Consider the following 23,604-nt stretch of genomic DNA (forward strand, 5'->3'; position numbering starts at 1 on the left):
GTTTCTAAATAAGAGACAAAAGAAACTAGAGGATATGTTAGCATCATCATCAATGCCCTCTGTCATTTTTCTACCAATTACACCTGGAAAACAGATAAACTTTCAGTATATAGGAGACAATTCAAACAACCCATGCCTGCAAATCTTTCCTGTATGTTCAAGAAACAACAGATGATAAAGAGAACTGTGAAGACTGGCTGTCACTTAGAGACAGCTACAGCCCACTGGAGGAAAGAATAGCATTTACATGCAGAATTCAGCTTGTAAACAAGGAGGGGAGGAAGAAGAGTAAAAACAAAGGACATTTCTGACAAAGAAGATTGCTATGCTGAGAATCAGGGTCCTAAATCACATCAAAGTTGGCAGTCAAATACCTGAGACTTAGCAAGAAATTCAGACTGTCTTCACAGCACCAAATACTGTTGGTAATTAAGGTCATTAGATATTTCCCACTGTCAACCTAAAAATTCTCTACATATCTGAAGTTTGATGCTGTGGATGCTCGGAAGTACCTAGTTATAGAGAGGGCCCTAAGACATCCTTATGCTGTAGAATGGGGCAGATAATGTAAAGCCACATGTTTATTCTCTTTGACGCTTGTTCCTCAGCTGCTCACTTCAGACAGGGACAGACATCAGCAGTGACAAGGAAAGAATCACTGGCTAGGACAGGCATCATGAAGCTTTCAGGCCTTGACATGTGAAATCTGTTACTACAGCTCCTAAACTGTACACACTCTCCCTGCATTCTTGCCTCCAGCAGTTGGAGGTTCATGTTACAGAGACACTATACTTGCAGCCAGTGCTACCTGGCAGCTGACTTAGAGCTTCTTGGAGAAGGTGAAGTTCTCCCAAGTCACTCCAAATCCTGTTGTGCTGGGAAAGCCTGTGCTGTCTATGTAACACCTGATCAGCTGCCCCAGAACATCATGTTTTCCTTCCTTACCCTGGTATGTTCCTTGGCAGGAAAAAAGAAAAAAAATAGTACAGGAAAAATAATCTTCAAACATTGTTCAAGGGTTTTCAATAATATACTGTCTGTCTGCCTAAGGCTTGTGTTACAGAAGAATCACCACTGTAGATTAAATTGCGTCTGTAAATTGAAGGGAAACGCCTGGAAAGGGAAACATTTCTTGTCTTTTATTATGCTATATATAATACAGTTTATTTAGCACAAATTTTCATTCAGTGGTCTTAAAAAAGAAAAGGAAGAAATCTGAACATCTTTGATGAATACCCCTGAGGGAATCCTAGAGACACTTAATAAAACCCAACACAATCAAATGTAGGTTTTCTGCAGCTGCTGAACTCAGCAGAGAGCATGGCTTCAGTGCTGTACAGTATTAAATTCTAGAGCAATTGGAAGTTTGCAGACTGAATTCCCTTTCTGCTAAGAAAACCTGCCAGTAAAGCCAGCAACTTTACAAATAAGAATCAAAAAACCACCTAGAATCTAGAACTAAAGTCTTCACAAAAAAAGAAAGATCTTGCCAAGATCAGAGAGGACTAAACCTACCTGATTTTCCCATTGCTATCATGCAACATAGTCTTTCTCTCTCCTTTGTTTGTTGGATTCTTTTCATTTATGACTCAGTTTTGGAACTAAAAGTCCTTTATCATTAAATCTAACTGTCTGTGTATTTGTGTTCTGTTACAATTAACTTGAAATATGTGATTAAGATCTTTAACCAGATAATAACTGGGAGGAGAGAAAATCCAACTAGAATAGTACTTTACGTAAGGAACAAAGCTATCTACTGAATTCTGATTTATGGCAAAATCACTTTGGTTTATTAATAAATCAAATAGCTCCATCTCTTCTCTATGAAATGGAAGGGTAGATATACACTGTACATTACAGCTGATGACTGTTTTGCTGTGAAAATTCCTTTTGGCAAATGAATGAACAGAAGTTAGACATCCTGTGTGTAACTGCTTTCAGTGGTTACAAAGAAGCACAAAGGTAACATAACATTTCACAATGATTAAAGTTTTGTTCCTTTTTTATGCTGATACCCACACCTCAGCAGCAAATGAAACATAAGCTGTGATGATGTTCTCATCTTATTAACAGATAAGAGAAGTTGCATGTAGACAGAAGTTAAAGCCAAAAGTGTTACAGGGCACAAATCATGATTTGTGCTGTTTTCTGGATGAAAGTTCATGAAAAATAATAAATTCTCCACCACTATCTTTAATTCTTCTCTCACAGTGAATTTCTGTATCACTGTGAAAACACAGAAAAAAAGACATTGCACAGCAGTTACCTGATGTGCCTGATTTTCAGTGTCTTATTTCCCACTTAGAGAACAGGCCTGCACACAGGGAATGAGAAAGTAAAACTGGTGGAATTCCTTGTCCAGTACTGTGTGGCTTATCAAGACACCAGGAACCTGTTCCTCTGACCCCCACAGCACACAGTTTTCTGTGGATAAGTCATAACAAGGTCTTGAAAGATGTGAAACAGAGGTTTGAGTCATTTCTTCCCATATGGTTTGAGAATTTCAGAAATACTGATATCAAGAAATACATGCACAGAACCCCCACATGGGGTTTGTTCATAGCCAGCATACAAAAGCCTTCAGTGACTAAATGTTACTCTCTTCACTCTAGTGGTAAGAGTTCCTTCTTACTGATATAATTTTAAAAACAGATCTTCCTGCATGCATGAAATGATGCACAAAATACATTAGAAGAGTGAAGACCACTTCTTGTTCTACTCTTCTTCTGTCATATTATGCCATATCAAAATAAAATTAAAAAAAAAGAAAAATAGAGGAAAAAAAGGATGGCAGTCAACTCAATAAGAAACTGACTTTCCTCAAATATCTGACTTCACGTTTTGATTTTGCCAAAATAGCCTTAGTTCACTGCCTTCCTCTGAAAAAAAAAAAATGCTGACTTTTTAGGAGCTCATAGGTATTTCTGAAAGCTCGAAACTTGCCAAAAGGGCACACAGTGATAGGCATTTTATGTACTCAGGGATTCCACAGAACATAGTTCATTTCTTCAGGAGTCTTCTTGCTAGGAAAATATTTAACATCCTACCCATACATTTTATTTCTTCCAATTTCTTAAAATTGTTGTTTTGAAATTGAAATTCATTGTTACTCTAAATGCAGTAATGGAAAGGCTTATTTTCCTTATGTAAGCAGACCCAGTTAGATTGCAAAACCCTGCTACATACTGATTCCTTCAAAGCTGAATATCAAATTAAAGTTAAATTGCAGACAGAGAAGGTTTTTTGACTAGGTTTTAACAATGCTCCACCTATTAAACGTGATGAAGAGTTTCACTTAAAACAATAACTTAGGACTGCAACAACTGGGCTGTGTTTCTGAGGGAAGCACAGATGTACACAGGGTAAAAAGCATAATGGAATGATTTTTGTCATCCTCTGAAAAACTTACATCTTTAGGACCTAAACTGAGGCAAAGTGTTGAGAGGAAAAAAAGGGTTACAATGCATCTACAGAGTCAGAAACCAACAGGTAGACCGATGAAAGAGCTATAGAGATGTGTCAGAAAAAAAAAAGAGGAGACCGAATTTAGATCTCTCCAACACAACTTTGGAGCTTCAGCTGTAAGATCAGTCTGAATGTCTATAGTGAAATGCCAACCTGACTCTGCTGGCAATTTCACGAAACTGTCATCATAGCTCAAGAAGCAAAGCATGCTGCTGTGCCAGATGAGTTAGTTCTGACAATTACACAGTGTTCAAACAACATATTCCCCTTCATTAAATGCATTTTGTATGGGAGATTTAATGGCCTGCTAGTGATATAAATAATGTATAGTTATTAAAATGTTTTCCTTTACTCATCTGCCCTACTTTACTGCTGCAGAAACCTGAGTTCAGTCCTTCCTTCCAATAGGGCAGCATGAGTACCCCAGGATGCCCTTGGGTGGCAGTGACAGTTACCCACTTATCACACTGTGTTTACTGGCTATGCTGGGGATCTTATCCAGACTTCTCCCTGCAGTACAATTGCTGGATGAGGGCTCTGGGATTTGTTTTGGCATGTATGTCTGGAGAAAACAAAAAGGGAGAAATGGAATCACGGGGACAACTTGAAGGAAAGATTTAATAGGCAAAAGTCTGCCCCAGCTAGAAGAATAGCTTTCCAGTTTAAAAGCATGTAATAAGCACACTAAGAATGCATCCTCCTAATGCATCAGTCCATCCTATTATTGCTTTATGTAGCAGTACTCTGCATTTACCATATAAAATTAATCTGACCTTTTATTAATGTGCAATTGGAATTATATATTGATTTTATGTATCCAAAGCATGCAGACTGTTTCTATACTAAAAAGGTGAAATGTTTTAATGTCTAAACTGCAGTAGTCTCTTTGCCAGAATTTATCTGTGCCACTAATTCACAAAAAAGGAAGAAACAGTTTGATCTATGCTATTTAGGAACTAAAGAGATTCAGCCATGCACCAGAATTTAATAGCTTGGTTTTCTACACTGACAACTACTACTGTAATTGGATTCTTTTTCCAGCACTGTTTATTTAAATGGAACAGAGATATTCAGCATTCAGAAACACTGGAACAGCTGAGCAAGCCAAAAACATGTTAGGGGGCTGATCCTCCTCTGGCTGACCTAAGTAAAAGTTTTCCCCTTCATAGAAAACAATATGACAGAAGAACACAATATCCATCCTGCAGGAAAAATGTGTTGCTTGCAAGGCCTAGGAAGACCTCAATAATTCTATGACAATCAGCTGAAGAAACTGCTATTAGTCAGTAACAAGACAAAAGGACGAAAACCCAAAAGTCAACAACGCTGAAAATATGTACATGCAAGTTGTATCGTCCCCCCTTGGACTGATGGCCATCTTTAGCAAAGCACTGAAAAGTACAGTGGTGTGAATGAATTTATCCAGGGACTATAGCAGCACTGAAAAATGGCAAGGGAACAGAGTATGTCAAGGCTGAAATATGGACTCAGATGTTGATAATTAAGAAAGTAGTATCTGCCTGTTTCAAAAGCCAGCCACTGAAACAAATGAATGGGTTCATAGTCTGTAATAACCAACCTCAGCATCAGCTCACCGCTTCAACTACACTGCAAACCAAGTCTCTCAAGGGCTTGCAAAACTCTGTGTACAACCCACACTGCTCCTCTAGAGGCTCTTCACTTTGTGTTCACAGACACTCGGTGGGATAGAACCCTCTCCACTTTCCAGTACTTTCCCCTTTCTGGAGAGATTTCTAGCAATATTTCTGCTGCATTTCATAACTGCTGGAAGAAAACTTCACTTGATTAGTGGCAAAAACATTGCAACAGTCATTTAAATTTAGTAGCACAATAGCTCAGGTCAGCTTCTGAATATACCTTGGCCTACTCCTGCTCTAGTCTGGGCTGCTGGCCAGTCTGCCTTCCTGTGGGATGAAGTTCTGCCAGAAGAAATGGGAATGGGAAGGACTAGACATTTCAACCAGAAGAGGGAAATGGCAAGCACCACTCTTGCATCATTCCACAAATAAAAACCACAACATCAGAGTCCTGACAGAAGAGAGAGTGGCTGGTAATGAAGGGGTTTTCTTATGAATGGTAAAACCTAACAGTAGTAGCTGTAATGTCAGGACGCAGTTAAACACACCAAAGCTTGGTGAGCCCATCTCAACCCGAAGACAGAGAATCTGGATAAAAGCAGCTTTACCTTGCAAGGCATTATATGCTTAAGAAATATTTTTAGGATGTGAGGGAAACCTATTATATACAGTAACTGCTCAAGGAACTTCAGCCCCTGCCAGCTGCAGGAGAGCACAGAGGGAAAGAAGCAGTCCTAGTGAAAAGACACCTTTTATCCCAAATATTACAGGGAAGCATTCATAAAAGCAATACCATAGGTCTGTCAGCCTTTCCACAAGCATCTCCAGTGTGAGAAGGCTATATGACCACGTGAAAACTCCCCAAGTTGGACAATGGCATTCCATCTTTGCTTGGAATTGTATCTTGTATCAACATTCACCATCACATGCCTGCCCTACTAATGCTTCTGAGGCAAACATTGCACTCAGACTGCACTTTCTGCACTCAATCCCGGATGTTTCTGTATTTCCCTCATAGCCCTGTGGAAGGGCAGCTGTGAAGACTAAGAGTCAGTCGGAGGGTGGCATGGTTGTGGTTGCCGTGCATGGTATATGGGGGATTTTGGGGTGGCTGCTGGACACTTTGGCTAAGAGCTTCACTCTCCAGTCTGTCTATTCTCATCTACTACTGAGTAACTGAACAAGTTAAACTTCAATCAACATGGTAAAGACTCCAGTAGCAAAGTGAAAAACACCTTTTCAAAAACTCAAGGAATTCAAGGGTGTTTTTTTCCAGACGCCAGCTGATTGCATACATCTTATGAAAAGAAATTCAAAATGGCCTTGCCAGTTTCAAAACTGTGCAGCAGGGCTGGGAAATGAGCTGAGGGGGATGAACACATATCGCTGTGTAGGGACTGAGGTTTGCTTCCCTGTTCAGCACTCTAGACAGCCTCATGCTTCAGGCATGCACAATGCTTACAAAGTTCCTGCAGAGTCTTGTCTTCAGTAATCTGTATGCTTTGTTTAGTTAAGTGTGGACTTAAAACATACGTAAATATGACTGTCTTTAAAGGTTCCCTTCCAACCCCAAATATTCTGATTATGTGATTCTTATGCAAACAGTCACTACTACCAGCATTCCATAAACGTGACGTGGAAATGTAAACAGTGAGAACAAATGTCAAGAATGAGATGAACAGTGAGAACATCAATTAATAAAATAGTTCGTGTAATTTTTCTTCCACGTCATTATTAAGTTGTCTATCTGAATAAACGATCACCAAGACAGCTTCAAGGACAGCACCAGGAGATACCCCATTGGTTTTTGTTTCTTTTTGGTTGCTTTTTGTCTATCCCTCCCTGTTACACTGAAGCAGCCTGTAAGTCAGACCCCTGTGATGTTCAGCCATATAGGCCACATTGCTGCACAGGTACATAAGTATCTTCAGTCATCTGAGGTATGGCTTGAATCTGGTATTTAATCAAGTCAGGCCAAAAATGTAATAAAAAAACAGGCTTGGAAAAGTTAGAGAGAGGCTAGTAAATGCTTATGACAACTTAAACACACTTTCTAACCATGCCTTATGTTAAACATCTCTCTCTTTCTCTTAGAAGCCAAAACGCTAAATGTTCCCTGCTTTGATGTAGAACAGTCCATTACTGTATCATTAAGAAAGCTGAATTAGTGTATTAGCACTACTGTCTATAAATCTCCGTGTACTACTGATATTTTTAATTCAAACCCAAATGGAAGTGCTAGCACTGTAGTTCTGTGTGGAGAACAGTTTCTTCTCCAGTCACGTACCTACAGGACAATCATAGCTTTCTCTCTCATGAGCACATACACATATGTGAAGTGTCTGACCATCAGCGAGTCATAGCAGAACTGTAACGTGTGAACCTGAGTATAACCACGTTAATGGAAATTTTCATGGGTTTACTGAAACAGCAATTTTGAGACATAGATAAGGCCAGCCACTTCCCATGTAAGCAACATTTCAATGCAAATTTCAACTGTCCTTCATGGCATTATTAGTACTAAAATGTGTAGAAGGCTTGGAGAGTAGCAGGTGGAGAAAACAAGTATCCCTGATGCTGAGATAAATACAGGAGTTCCCCATTTTGTTGTTCTGCCTTTATTGGCAGAAAAGCAGACCCTCTCTCTACCTCAGTGCTTCCAAAGGAAAGTGAGACCATATCATCATAGCTGGGGTTACACACGGCTTAATACTGTGAATCCTCCTGCTCTGGAAAAGAAGGCTTTTCCATCCTTTCCAAACCACTGATACTGCCAGCTGGGGTTCTGGTGTGAGAGACAAGTGTAGCATGATGTATTTCCAGCTCAAAAATAATAGCCCTAAAATCAAGAGTTCTCAATGTTATATTACAAAATCTAATTTCTAAAACCAGGTATTCTAGGTATTTCCTGTTCCCAGATGACAGGCAGACTGGTGCATGCCTAAGGAATAAACAGTTCCAGAAACAAACTTTTGTTCAGAAAGACTGCATTAGGCTAGAAGATGAGAAAAGTAATAATAATAAAAAATAATTGGAAATTCTCCTCTTGTTTTAAATGTAAACGTTTACTTTTCTGTCACTAGAAAGCAGTATAGCATTTTATTTTCTGTATGGACCTGGAATGCTCTTTTGTTTTCTGATGCTTTTTCATAGAAACAGCAGAAGGGAGAGATGCTCAACTATCAATAAAGAGAATGAAATGTCCTGCCTCTCTAGAGGGCAAATGAAGAGAATGAAATGTCCTGCCTCTCTAGAGGGCAAATGCAGCACAAGTACTGGCATAACACATGTTCTTACTTGGATTTATCACTGTTCCACCAGTGCTGGAAGGAATACCCTAGGGATGGGAGGTCCTACCTGACCAAGACATTCAAACTTAGATTCATCAATTTAGCCCCTTTAACCTATATTAAACCACAAAAACAAACAGCCAATGCCAATGGTAAAAGTCAAGTACTCAGCGCTCTTCAGAAATTGACTTTTTCTCTGTTCCCCATCCCCCAATGCTTAAATTAAGAGATCTAAAATTTTCTCTCAGAGTTGTTCAGATTTTTTTGTCCCCCTAATGAAGCTCTCTCAACAGTCAAACTTGTGGCCTGCACACCTGCACAATGGAAAACAGAAAAAGACAGCAACCTTGCTCAAAGCTGACCAAGGAGGAAGTGACCCATAATTCTTGAGGTTTTTATTTCCCCATACATCCCAATGTGAGACTGCTAACTAAATGCCATGGTAAAACAATAGAGTGAAAAATTGTTCTCAGCCTTCCTTTAAGGAGATTTAGCTCACACAAGACTTTGCCACAGCAGTGGCTTGGGCCCTACTCTGCACCAGGCCTTTGATTCTGTTAGAGAGACAGTTGTAGCTTCCTCTTTAACTATACATGTCCACAGATTCCACACAAGTCATTTCTGAACACTGTACTATCCAAAAGAAAGACAAAATATAGGTGTAGAGCTCTTCATAGGGACTCAACCCTCATCAAAGCGGTTTACTGAACATTCAAGGTGTGAACTCAGACAAAGGTCTTCACAGGGTGTGACATGCTTGCATTTTGCACTGACAGACACATCTTACAAGATTTGTTTCCCTAAGATCTTCAGCAAAACTGTAAAAATAAAAAGACAATTTTAATTTAATATTCCAGTAGTGCACAGGGAAAAAACACTGTTTTCTTTTGCTTGTTTGGTTATTTTTTTTAACTGTCTTTTCCCTTGGGGAAATCTAATTTTGGCAACATGTGTGGGATGGAGCACTAATCTGCTGTTTTAGCATGTGTATATCTGGAATTTTCGAGCCATTTTTCCTAGCCTTGTGAACCTTCTCAAAATACTTCAAAAAAGAAAGACACAAGGGATGACCCCTGAAAGATGCGACAGAGAAATCCACTGTTCTTGTGGCCTGATTCTACCCTGTTAAAACACTTAGAGTCTAAACAACAATGTACTATTCCCACTCATTTCAGACGGGTGATAGCCTGAGGGCTATATTAGTAAGATGAGGAGCTCCAGGGAGAGTATAGCTCTGCCTATTTTTATGTTGCTTTAGAGGACTCAATCAGACTCTTTGAGATAAGAAGCTCGTATCAGCAGGTGAGCTGAAAACTAGTTTGCCTGGGAGTTGTGCTGGTTTAACTTCAGCAGTTCTCTCAAACTGGGCTAGTTTAACTAACACAGATGGCTGCATAATAAATCTTAGCTCAGTTTAGGATAAACCAAAATTTGAAAATCGCTTTCTTTTCTTTTTTTTTTTTTTACTTTTTTATTATTGTTTTTTGAGGGAGAAAAACTGAATGCAAAAGAAACACCTACATTGAGATACCAAGGCTGCCCTGTGAGTTGTTCTCATGCAATTCAGATTGAGTTGCCCTTCATAAAGTACCTCATATATAGAGCTGCCTGCAGTCACCAGCAGTCAAGCTTACAGTGCAGCCCTTCTTCTAGAAGTCTTCTCTTTTGGACCAGTTTCTGCCTACGATGCACGGGGAAAGAAAGAGATAGAGTAAACAGCTTAATGCTTGTTCCTCTACATCCAGCTGTACCCAGTATGCTTTCAGCACTGCGCAAGAACAGTGGAAGTGAAATGAACAGTGGGCTGGAATGAAAGCTGGATCTGTCAACGCAGCATGGCTTCCAGGCTGGGACAGATGAACGAATGTGCTTGCGTGCTCTAAGTTTATACATATTCCAGAGGGTTCACATACAGACTGTTGAGGAAATCAGACTGATGAGTTATTTTGGTACTAGTCTGCATGCAAATGAATCCTCCCAAACAGGCAGACACCAAATTCAGATGTGCTTCTTAGACAAAGTAAATAAGCAGTCACAAAGTCATTTGCAAGGCTTATCTAAATCTGTGCAATCATGCTGGTACAAGCTTGTTTTGAACAAAGGTCTGCTCTTAGGAGAAAATGAGAGGAAAAGTTAAAAAATGCATCCCTTAACCCTGCTAGTTCTCAGAGTGATACATGCACCTTCTCAATGGCAGCCGATACGTTTAGCTTAGCTTTCAGCTGAACTGAGGGTTTCCATATAAACATCCAGGACATGGCCAGTGGTTAATAAACTATAAGCTGCTCCAGAACCTACAGTGAGTCTTTGTGGATTTTGTTAAAAAGCATACTGAGTAAAAACAGTGGAGCAAGGAAAGGTAAATGTTTTTCATGAGTCTAGATTCATACTATCAAAATATCCTAAATCAAGTTTATGAAACCTGAAAGGGAGTTCTGAGCTCTCACAGCCTAAGCTGTATCTGCTTATCCACTCTCTGAAGAGCGGTTGACACGTCTCAGATGGATGGAAAACATTCCATAAGCAACTGTGGAGGGTGTGGTGGCACAGCAGCCTGCAGAGTAGCACAGAAAACACATTGATTCCTCCTGCCTACTGTGTCTCCTGTTAGATCCAGCATACCAGAAAAGGCTGCTGTGACTCGGCAACAGCAAGGGTGTGTTAGAAATTAGAAGGAAACTGGTGGAATACCAAGAAACACTCGTTTTTTCCAAGAGATGCTTAGTGGTCACTGCTAACACTGTTATATCACTCACATTGGGATATAGTACAGTGCTTTCTCACAGCTGCACTGTCGAGAATGTCATGCTGCACACATGGATCTGATTCATGTTTCAGTGTGAACACAGTCCACTACCCTTTTGACTTTAAAGACAGAACATGCAGAATTTCTTTTTTGACTGCTTTAAACATTTCTATCACATCCTATCACTGTAGTAGCTGGATAACAAGTCCACAGTATTTAAAGTCTTGCAGGAAAAAGATGTCAAGGCCTTTGGAAATCTCCTGTTTCCTTTTTACTACCTATTCACTGAGTGTTTTTCTTTTTTTCTTAACTATTTTGAGTGTAGAACAAAAAGGTATACATGCAAACTGGTATCTTCAGATATACAAGCCACAGACAAATACAAAAGTGACCCTTCCCACAGCTTATATATTGATAGGGTTTCACATACAGAAAGTACAGGTTTGTGCCAGACAGATCACATTCGTTAACAAACACACAAAGCTAAAAAGCAGTATGTTCCCAGTGTACTATAAATCACTCAGACAAATTGAAGCAGCACTAAAATAAGCAAAATTTCTGGTCACTTGCACTATAAAGGAAAACAGTTTATTGGAATTCACAACTGGAGAGGTCCAACCCAAGCCCACAAATGCTGATCTTGGATCTTCTCAGCATATGTTTAGAGTAAAACGATGACTGCAAAGCACTGGAGACAAGCATACAAAACAGCTTCTATAATTGCTTACTGCTGCTTCAAGAGGCAGGCTAAAAAGAGATCAGAATAGTACTTTTCTGAATGAAGTTTTGGAAGGGGGAAACTGTAACAGCTTTTACTCTCTGAGATTATGGATCTTACATGCTGCTAATGCTCAAGAGGGGCACACAAAAATCCTTCAGAACGTGCTGGCAGAACAGCTGCCCTTCTAGAGGACAGCTGTACCCAATGTAACAGCACTGGGCTTGCTGGCCTCTGGAGAGGGCTTTTAGAGAGAGCACTGCGGTTGCAAGAGGACTAACCAGTGCATACCCCGCTTCAGTGACTCCAAATTGTTAGCCAGGCTCTCTATGGCGAGCAGCTCAGCACAGACCTGTGGGACTGTAAACTGCATGAGCAGGCACAGGGCAGGGACAAAATAAGGAAAGCATAGAAGTTACTCAAAACAATTGTTCCTAGCCCCATCCCCGCTCCTTGCCTATGCTCAGCAGAATGACGGGTATATAAACCTGCTTCGCAGGCACGTGTTCGGAAGTTACCAGTTAGTTCATATAAGAAACACAGAAAGGCCAAGCTTTGTAACACAAAAGCTTCTTTTAATACTTGTGATACTGCTACAGAGACATTATTCAAAGACAGCTGTTGACAGCTATTTTAAAAAGAACCTTTCAAAAAAATCTGTGTTTCTTGTCCTATGATAAGCCACATGACCAGGCACGTCATCCTGTAAGAGAGGTGGGGGAAGAGTTTAGCAGTGTGGGAAAAAGACGGTTAAGTCTACATAATCTATTTGTTTGCTTTCCTGCTTGAAAAACAGGGCTGCAGAATGACACGGGACCAAACAACTATGAGCATAACTTGAGAGTTGTTCTGATGAGTGCAGAGGTAATATAAAAATGTAAAAGTGTTCTTGTCCAATGCATGAACAAGTGGGGGTGCAGGTCCTGTAAGATTTGTGAATGAACTTTCCTGAGATTTGGTAAAAGGATGGTCAACATGCGGTGCAAGAGAATTTTGGTCTTCCAAAGTATTTTATGAGACCTCACAATAAGCTCTCTTCCGTTTTTGCCACTTAAGAGATACCCAGATAGGAACTGAACTTCACTCCAAAAAACGGGCATCGCCTTGCTTATTCCACGATATTTGGCTGTGGGCCTATTGTTCATCCAACATTTCCAAAGCAGCTCCCTCTATCCCACTGCTGAGTGCCTCTCAGCAGAGCAACACCTTCAAGAACAAGTAAGATCCTATCCCTACTAGCATGAAATGAGGAAGCTAATGCTGCTGCATGAATTAACAGTGTGGTCAGACAGGTGTTGGCCAAAACTTTAACAAGGATGGCAAGTATTCTGCTGGGTAACTTAAAGGATACTGTTACAGAGATAGTCTGTGATGCTGCAGCTGCTGAGGACCTAGGACTTGGTACTTGCAAGTGTGCACTTTCCCTATGACTTAGCTGATGCAGGAAACCAGGGCTGGGTATTTCCTGCTTCTTGGCTATTTTAAGAGAGGGGAGGTAGTCACATGTGGTTTTCTTACAAGCTCTCTTTCAATACTTGACTTCTTGGGGCCCAGTACTATTTTCATTGGAATGAATAAGCTTTCTGTCATTGGCCCCTGTTTAATGCCTGACAATTTATTATGGACCTCTCTGCTACTGTAGCTAGGCATCTTGTGATATAAAATCTGTTTTTAAAAATTATTTATCCACATATCTTAAAGCACACTTCTGAGATAATAAAAGTTCTATAATCATCTTATAATACAGAGAACAAAGATTTGGAAGGAGGATGAAGTAGAAACGCAAAGTGCTGTAGGTGTTTATGAAGCTGACTCTAAGCTGACTCTATCTGTATGATATCTGACTTCCTCAGTAAAGCTGGGTATACTGAGCAAGTTATGCCACATATACCCTGATGTGCTAAGCTGCTTGGCACATGAAGCTAGCTTTGCTTCCCTAGGAGGCCACTGTTTCCTCAGCCTTCTTGCCTAACTAGGTCCAATGCAGTCTCCAATAACCTTTAACTGTTCGAGGAGGAAAAGGCACTGCTACTCACTTCCACACAACAGTCTAAAGGTTACAGGTATTGCCAAACTGCACAAAACCCACACCTGAAGTCTTCAGCTGCCTGGTCTGGATCAGCAATTTAATGCCCGCTGACTATGCCAAACATGAGATTGCAGGGGTATTCCCTCCTGGTTTTCCTGCTGTATTAATGCACACATGAGTTTACAGGTTGAAGACAGAAGAGTGACTCCACGATTGATGGCTTGGGCATACATTCAGGCTTCACAGCTCTAGGGTTGGCAGACCCCCTCACAGCCCAACAGATTCCAAGAATCACACTCCTAGTGATGAATCATGACTCTGCCACCAGGAAACTGGGGATCCTGAGGTAGTACAAGGGACTCCTCAGGGCAGCAAGATTCTTGAAAGCCAGTCTTGTGATGATCTGACACTTCAACACTGCTTACCAGCACCTCCTGCTGTGTGTCAGATAGTCTCAGATCACAGAAATCCAACCATTTGCTGTATATGAGTGGAGGAACTGGTACATCCCCAGGTCTTCCTTTGAGACAGAGCTGGGATGTGCCCTCAGCTTATAACTAACCACAAACATGAAAGCATCCCTCTATTCAGTAGTGTATACGCAATCTATAGTTTTTGTCCTACATAATTTGCCTGAGGTCATGTAGGAAGTCTATGCTGGCAGAGAAGTGGGATACATCATCTGAGCACCACCCTGGAGTTCTACTCACTGGGAAAAAATTCAGTAGGAAGGAGATGGGACGATTGAGAAGCAATTCAATCAGCTTCTTTGAAACAACCAAAAGTTTTTGAAACATTTGGCCTGTAGCTGATTAGGCTTCTTGCCGTGGCAGTAGGTGCTGTGTCATATCTAAATTCTATGTGGAAATCACTGATTATTAAACAATTCTTTATCTCATGTTTTCACACACTATTCAGAGAGAGGCTTTATCTACCATAAAGAATTATTTGGAAGACATGTTGATTTTTATCCTATTCAAAGGATTCCAACTTCATTAATGGTGATTACCTCAGTATAACTATAGGCTTGTGTAGTTACGTTTAATGGCCATGGTATGCGCAGCAGCTCCACTGTTTACAAAATCTATTAAATGAGAAGAGCTACTAGGAAAAGAAGACTTAGCTGAAACCTAGAAAATATTTTTTTTTTCCTAACAAAATACAGGAAACTGGGGTTAGCTAGCAAGAGGTAAGAGAAAGGAGGGTATGCAAAGAAATACTATTTCAGTAAGATTATTAAAGCAAGTAAAACTTCAGGTAATTTCCTCTAATTCTGCTGAAAGCAACTGATCTGGATTTTGTTTTGTTTCAAAGTAGTGCTGTTGGGGAGAGATAAGCACAGTGAGAGAGCAGTACAACAGCTTTTCAGCACAGACACCTCCAGAATGCATGTATGCTGTCCCTTTAAATCTTACAAGCTTTAATGCTCCAAGTGCTGGAGGGATATTCTGCAACACAGAGTTTCAGGCAAAATTCCTAATTGAAACTGATCTGGTTTGCAGGCAGGAAAAGTAGTTGTTTATATTTAAATATCGTCTCACTGGAGAGTTAAAATATGTTTTCAAAAATCACGCTACAATAGAAGCCATTAAAAACCCCCAACATTTTCCAACCACACACAATTGCACCAGATAATTCCTATTCAAACTCAGGAAAAAATTATGGTAAAACTTCTGATACTATGATGAGGTCAGCTGCTGGCAAGTGCTAGCATTTCAATGACAACCATAACAATAATTCATCAGCATTACTAGAACAAGCATATTTAGCCGGTGCAGAGTGGACTGGTGAACAGTTTACTTACCTGAAACAAATTCTTACCTTAAGTGAGAGTTAAGAATGGCAACTTACCAGCTCTAAGAACCTCCTCACTACCTGTCTTTGTTTTAAGTTAGTTTCACCATCCAGGTTAGCTGTTTCTATATGGCACAGCCCATCAGGATCACTTGAGGAGAGCAGCAGTATGTCAGCAGGTATAATTTCATTGCAGCGAAGCTGCACAAAGTCTCCAACTTTCACTTCTTTCCAGTATCTGCTTATATATTTCTTCTCATTTCTAGGGAAAAAAAAAAAAAAGAAGAAGACATTAGCAGCACTTATATTTAAAAAAAGAAAAAAAGAAATGCACAGAATGGGGTTCTTCTCATAAGATCTGATTTGACTAGAGGGCAACATGTTAATGTTAGACCTGCTTAAGCAGGTCAAGCAGCTTCACACACTCTCTTTTCCCTCCCTCTAGCTCTGAGCCATCTGCCTGACCCCATGAAGGGGAGAGGGCTTCTGTCCATACTGGGTGAAAAGGAGTCTCTTTCAGGGCAAGAAGTGAACTGAATACAGGCTTGGGTGCAGGCCACCTGCACTGCACAGCTCCTGAACTTCCTCCATCACATACCACCCTCTGATGCACTCTCAGACAGCTTCCCCTTGTTTCCTCTTTTCAACAGGGACAAAGTTTGTATAGTGCTGCATGTCATATTTGGATGAAGAAGCCAAAATCCCTAACTGAAAGGAATTTTCACTACATCACTAAACCTACAATTACACTGACATGTCATGTGGAAAAAACATGGTCCCAGCTACTCTACTGGGAAAGGACACTGCCATTTCTTCTAATATTTCTGCAGTATTTTCATTCTAGCCATAGCACTGTGTTACATAGCTGATTTCTGCTCAGTTACACTGAACCTTTTATTTTGAGTGGAATTTCTCAGTCAATTCAAAGACCAACCCACCTGAAACAGTGATGTGTACATTCATTTAGATATGACCACTGAACCTCTCTAGTTTTAAAGGTCACGCTAGTTTGCTATTTTTCAACATTTTCTTGAGAGCAAGAAGAAAAAGAAGCAGGTGATTGCTTAATTAATGACGCACAGACTCATGTGCTTTCTTGGCATTTGTGCAAATTGCTTTCTTCTTTTGTGTTTTGCAAAGAAATTAATTTCAAAACAGCAACAACATTAACTTGGTAAAACACCTCCAGAAAAGGGGCAGCTGCTATGCTGACATTTTTTCTAAGCTGTCAGAAGGCCATTTGCCATGCAAGCACCAAGACGGCTGTCAGTGCTGGCACTGTCACTGTCACTGTCACCAGAGACAGACTCCTGTGACAGCACTTTAACTGGCAGAATGAGATTCTGATGGGGACTGGGGAGTGGTGGTGGTTTTTTTATGTTCTTTAAAGTATACTGTTTTAAAATACATCACTTTCAGTAGTAATGTAAATAGATTTGTAAGCAAGTGAAAACATGAAACTCCGGCCAGTGTTATTATCTTGGAGTTATTACTAGTCATGCCATGTCTAACTCATCGTTGTCATTCCTTCACTGGTGTTACAGGAATTAGTAACTTAATTGTCTTTTATTCATGTATTTAGCCTATATCCTGAACAACAATGCATCAGGTAGCATGACAAGGATGTATTAGATCACGTTTTACTTCCCAGAATTTCTTCACTGTCCTTTCCTAACATACAGTTTATAATGAGAGGAATGTAAATTATGGCTGTGATTTCTATTTTGATAAAGCCTGAAAAGAATTAAAAAGAGCCAAGTTAAAAACATGATAGTCTTAACAAAGGCAAGTAATATACATACTGTGTGCTGAAATTACTCATTCCCTTCACACCCAGGCTGAAACTAACATTTAGCTCCTCCTGCTAACGAGTATGAATTGCTTTGAAACCCAGTGTGCCACAGCATAGTACAAATCACTGCACCACAGATCTGGAGGGTTCATTAGCCCTGCAACCTGTAACTCCAAATCCCTCCACACGTGGCTATTGCTCTTCATCCTTTTTAATTTAACTATGAAAATGGGTGATGTTCAAATGCATGTACAATGATTAGCAGTATAGAGGTATGATCAGGCTAAAAATATTAAGTAGTCCCATACTATGCTATAAGCACTACAATTTTTTATTTAACTTCTATTGTTTGGAAAGCACTGCTATTTTAGCATTTCCTCGTTTCTCACATGCTTAGCAACTGCCACAACTATATACACTATGGCAGGAAGGGTGGATATCAAGCAATACAAAGCAAAATGGCTGTGCTGGGATAAATGAGTTTGTTCAGCCTGGAGAAAAGAGGGCTGCAGTGAGACCTTACTGCAACCTTCCAGTACCTAAAGGGGTCTTATAAGAAAGAGACATTTACAAGGGCAGGACAGGACAAGGGGGAAATGGCTTTAAACTGAAAGAGGGTAGATTTAGATCAGATATAAGTAAGACGTTCTTCACTGTGAGGGTGGTGAGATACTGGCACAGACTGCCCAGAGAGGTGGTAAATCCCTGTAAGTGTTCAAGGCCAAGCTGGATGGGGCTTTGAGTAACCTGATCTCGTTGAAGATGGCTCTGCTTATTGACAAGGGCTTGGACTAGATGACTTTTAAAGGCTCCTTCCGACACAAACCATCTTATGGTATTTACCCAACAGTCAGCATGATTTTGTCTGGCAGGGTCCTGTCTGTCCATTTACCTTGTAGGTGCTTCTGGAAGATCTTCCTGTCTTTGGTCCTTAATGTCCTAAAATCATCTGCAAATTACGCTGTCTTTCCTTTCATAATTACCCAGCTGAGAAATTAATGCTTATAACACAGATGCCTTGGTCTATTTCTCTTAGACCTTGCCATTTATCCTTGCTTTGTCCTGAGTCCATTGCTACTGAGTCCTTGATGACAGTCCTCTGCAGCTTCAGCAGTGTGCTTTGTCAAGTTTAAGTAAACATCATCTGACCTCCTGAACAATTTTGTTGAAGGGCTCAAAGAATTCTGTCAGGAACACAGGAACAGGGAGGCACCATCTCAGGTAGTGGGTGCAGCACCTTCTCACAGTCTCAGAAAACCCTGATATGGATATTTAGCCCAGAAGCTAACACCCAACATTTGTAGCTGCCCTCATCACAAGCCTGAAGATAGATTTTAGTACCTATAATAAACTTAAGGTTGATGCTGCAAGAAACCAAAGCTGCAAATCATGATGAAAACCACAAAGAGGCCAGAGATACTAATTCTTATATTTCAAAACCTTCTTATATTTCAAAGGAGATAGAAGTCTTCCAAATCAATATGCTGTCATGAACTACTGCCACTCTGCAATGGGAGTAGATACTATTGTTACTCTCAAGTGAAATTACTACCATGAAGTATTAGTTTCAGACAGCTAAGCCCAGCTACTGTAACATGTTGTGTTGGGCTGACACATTAAAAATGTCTGTTCTGCTGCATACAACCTAATTTTTATCAACGCATTTGTGCGCAAAGAATGTATCTGTCAGCTGTGGTTTAAACCCACAGTCATGTAAATCTTCATGCTCCTCTCTGCCACAATCAGATGCACAACTTGCCAGTCCTTTTACTTTTCTGAGCATATCTTTACAGGTAGACATTGACTGAAATCTAAAGATGAATGGCTAAAAAGTCAGACGGAGCAGCTGCATTGACATCAACACTGCTGTTAGCCAACAGCAAATGTGGTCCTGGCAGGAGTCAGACTCCTCTAGAGGTTAATGTTCTTTTGCAACAATGAAATGCAATTATCCCAGCATATTCACCTTCAAACATACAAGGGAAAGTCTGCAGCATCCTTTCAAGGGTATGAATATAGAGAAAATTAATTGCTATTAAAAATTTGTATTAGTCTACCTACAGCATGTATTTGGCCTGTGCTCTGTTTTGAACAGCCTGCAGGTTTGTGCCAAATTTGAAGTTGGCTATGGTTAACAGCAAAACCTAATTAAAATTAAAAATATTGATGATTTCTTTTCCTTAAATATTAGTTTTAAATTTAGAAATACAGAAACTCAGAAATTTTTTTTTTTTTTTTTTTCTATTAACCATGCTTTTTCTTCTTCTGGTCTAGTTTGCAGGATGAGGTGATAAAGACCATGCCCATAATTTTGCTTTTCTGGCCATGTAGACATCAGTTTATAGCTGCAAAAGGCTGAAGATTTCAAACAGTCTCTACTTAAACACTACAAAAATAATTGTTGCTTTCTTTTGAATAGCTTTGAACTGTTTTGGTATAATAAGGAACTATTCAAAATTTCTCTAAGGGAGATAAAAATCCTGCACATATAATCTAAGAGGAATCTTCCCTCTTCTCATTTTCCTTTTTTTTTTTTTTTTTAAGTCTGGCCAAAATATCACAAGCAACTTGGTGAACTTGGTGAAGGAAATATGAGGGCCATGCAGCTGTAATCTGTTCCACTTGTGGATGGCCTGCAGAGTAGAAATTTTATACATTAAAGCAAGAAGATGGGACTACTAGGTAATCATTTCTTACTTCCTATACTTCTCCACTGCCAAAAAATACAGCTAATGAGTGGGAATGGCTGATGCAGATTTGATCCTCCAGGTCCAGTGAGTGGTTGGGGCACCCGTCCTTCTATGTAACACTGTCCTAGCTTAGTCCCAGCACAGGCTCCTGCATTAATCTCAGCAGGGCTTGTAAAATACATCTAGCAAGTAAGATGTTCTCTTGTACCTTTTGGGGTGTTCAGTCTGTTCACTGTGTCTTACACAGTATATCACTTCCTACAAAGGTTGTGGCTGTGACCCAGAGGTTTTTAAGCCTCTCAAAACATCCAAATGAAACGTTGTTTCTCAGTCCAGGCCCATCCGCTGGCCCGCGTTTGAAGTAAGTCATCTTCACTTCAAAAGAAACCAGACTCCTTTGCCTTCCCTGCCAGCTGAGGTTGGTCATTGAACCAGTAGGCTTTACAAGAAACACTGTAAGCAATTAAGTCTGTAGAAGAGGCAAAGCCCTCCACAAAAGACAGGTCAAAGAACTGTTGTGTATGCACAAGGCAGAGCTGTTCTTGGTGTCAGCAAGGTCCTTCTTTTCCATCTCAAGAGGCAGAAACAGAGTGCGGTAGCACAAAAGAATGTATCTGCTTACAACGTTCAAATCAGTTGGCTACAAACACTGTGACAAGCCTCCTGGTTAGGACCAAAAAACTCTCGAGGTTTATTGTCAGGGCCCAAGCAGAGCAGCAACTCCCAAAGGAGAATCTCAAACCATAACACAAGCACAGGAATGTCACGTCAAGCCAGACTATTTTTAGGGAGGATTCAGCATCTAGTTGTTTCTCAACAGGTCCTTCATGGTCATAGAGTTTTCCCAAATTGTCTGTTATTTCTCTTGCCTGGACTGAAGCCTCCTGTTCAATCCTTCACCTCTCCTCCTGACACTCCTGCAAATATGGAGGGGGTTCACACTGACTGAGCCCACAGCACTCTATCAACACTCTGGTAGCAAGCAGAGATTTTGTCTAACTCATCACAGGCTACAAAAGCAGAGCTGCTGGGTAGCACTGAAATATGGGCACAAAACTGCTGTACCAGTACTAATTATGATTTGTACAGGTGTAGCACATCTCAGAGTTTAAAAACAAGAGCTATCTATGAGACCAAGGCATATATTACACAAAGTCTGAACATGCTAAGTATCTATGGAAACCACGTTAGAACCACTTGGGTACAATTATAATATAGTGGCAAAATGAAGGAAAAACATGTAAGTCAATGCCAAATGAGGTTACATAATACCCAGAATATGTCTCCATTCCACCACAAACGATAACATCTGTTTCTACGAAAATAAATCATGAAAAGGCTCTGAACCTGATATTAATCAGTCAGAACAGATCAACAGAGTGCGTTCTTGAGAAACTTTGAAGAGAACAAAATCTCTCCTTGACTGAAAAAGTTTCTGAATAGGTCCTGTAATATTCACATTATTTTAAGGGCACTTACAAGTTTTCTTGTTTTCATGGACTTAGAATATTCTTTCGTTCTTTTTTTGAAGATTAGCAAGTGCAAATGTATTTTACAGTTGCTAGAAGCAAATGTGTGCGTATGGCAATGATGAGTCATAAAGGTGCCTTTTATTAGATGCATACTTCCTGAAAACTGCTAATTTTTGTTACAAGTCAAACTTGCAGTGAAAAAAAATGTACCCAGGAAACCTCTGTGATTGAGATTTATAATGTGAAGTAATAATTTAACTTCTCTTGGCAATGTTATCTCCATTATACCTCATGTTGAAAGAAACGTCACTATTGTTCACCAAAATGAAACATTTGATACCCGGAATAAATGATTTTTCAGCCAAGAAACTTTTAATAACAATATGAAACATAAAAGCAGAACTTGTAATGAAACTTTACACAAACTGAAGAAAGAAAAAGCTGTGTTCCAGAACTTGATTTTAAAACTCTAAGACTGTTTACAGAGATGTTTAGTATTAATGTTTGTTTTTTTTTAAGTGGTATGATTCTCTTAGGTTTACTGCCAAAAATACTAACAAAATCCAATCACCCTTCCAAGAAACAGATATATTGGGAGAGAAGACTACCAATTGCTTTTATTTAGCAGGATGAGCAGGTAATGGTTAATATTGAGGTTTCCTAAATGGGTATCATATAAGGAAGTGGAGAAAGTGGAGGAATAGCCTGGATGTAATTTGCATCCAGTCCTACAGACATTAAAACCCGTGAGTCAGTCACCTCCATACTAAAGCCACAAAGCTTTTGACAGCTTGAGATATGAGAACTTATCTTCTGGACAAAGTAATGCAGGAAGTGCTTATCTTCAGATGTCTTCCTCTGAGCATCACCAAATACAGCCCTTGCGCTTGACAACCCTGCTTACTGGTACCTAGAGCAAAAAAACATACAATGCAAAGGAGATGGCTATCCCAGCAGAGGGCCCACAGCCAGGTAAGGTTCTCATCCTGGCTTTCAGAGCCATCAGAGATATCAAGTATTTATATTGAAGTGCTACTCCAAGCCACTGCAAGAAGATTCAGCTGAGTTTGGTGGTCTGCAAGCGTGGAAGGAGAAACAATTCCTTACCTGAAGGGACCCCACTCAAATAATAGATGCATATTGACACAAATGTCCTGTATCTCTGCCGGCTTCCAAAACAGATACAGAAAAAGCAGGAACTCTTCCAAGGAGATCTTAGATGCTAAATTTTGGTAAGAAATGAGCTCTATGTAAAAGCCTTCCAGGACCCTTGTCCTCTAAACCAATAATTAATGGCATGAGGGCACTCAAGAAAACTGTCTGAGAGCCTAAAATTCAGGTGTGAATTAGATGCATAAATTCAGTGGACTAAATCTTTCATTCAGTGCTCTCACTGCATTTAAGCCAGTACAATCAGGTGACAATTCCAAGGGAGCTCTTCATATCTTAATGGTACATCTTAAAAGGTAAATTTAGCATGAGGTAATGAGGAAAATCCCATTCTTTAACAGATTCAGACACTTTAATGGATTTTTTTTTTTTCCTTCTCATTCTTCTGGTTATACACACCTGCTGCATTTAATTTCAGGACTACCTGACCCAGGCCATAAAAATGCATTGGTATATTCACTATGTACACACAAAAGCCATTTGTAAAGAACTACTAAAGGAAGGTGCTTCCTAAGTGCAACAGCTTTTAGTTGAAAAGTAATTCTTTTTTTTTTTTTTTTTTTTTAGCTGAACATGCAACAGTTGAAAGGATTTTTATCAGAACTAGTATTTACTGCTAATTACATTCACAGTCTTGATGGAGTTGTTCACTGATACTCAGTTTGGGAGAACCAGAGGCTGATCTGAAAAGCACAACTGAAGTTTTAAACAGGAACTTATCTTAGGCTCTATGTAGCCAATTTCTCTATATTTAGCTGCTCTTACAGGTTATTTAATCTGTCTTTAGGTGTCTGGATCACTGCTTGCCCCAACAAGACAAGAATACTAATAGGAGGAAAA

At 39.9% G+C, this 23,604-nt stretch overlaps 1 protein-coding gene across 1 annotated transcript in view; it reads right to left on the reverse strand.

Moving 5' to 3' along the window:
• The window catches only part of ATP10A (ATPase phospholipid transporting 10A (putative)), a 109,338-nt gene that overhangs the window by 53,307 nt on the left and 32,427 nt on the right, over positions 1-23,604 (reverse strand). Inside the window, exon 2 of the mRNA XM_057404462.1 lies at positions 15,698-15,902. Coding sequence (XP_057260445.1) covers positions 15,698-15,902 — 205 coding nt within the window. The remainder of the gene's footprint in view (positions 1-15,697; positions 15,903-23,604) is intronic.

This window comes from Pezoporus wallicus, unplaced genomic scaffold (genome assembly GCF_028554395.1).
Source record: "Pezoporus wallicus isolate ANWC-B61680 ecotype Strahan unplaced genomic scaffold, APGP_CSIRO_Pwel_v1 contig_5787, whole genome shotgun sequence".
NCBI lineage: Eukaryota > Metazoa > Chordata > Aves > Psittaciformes > Psittacidae > Pezoporus > Pezoporus wallicus.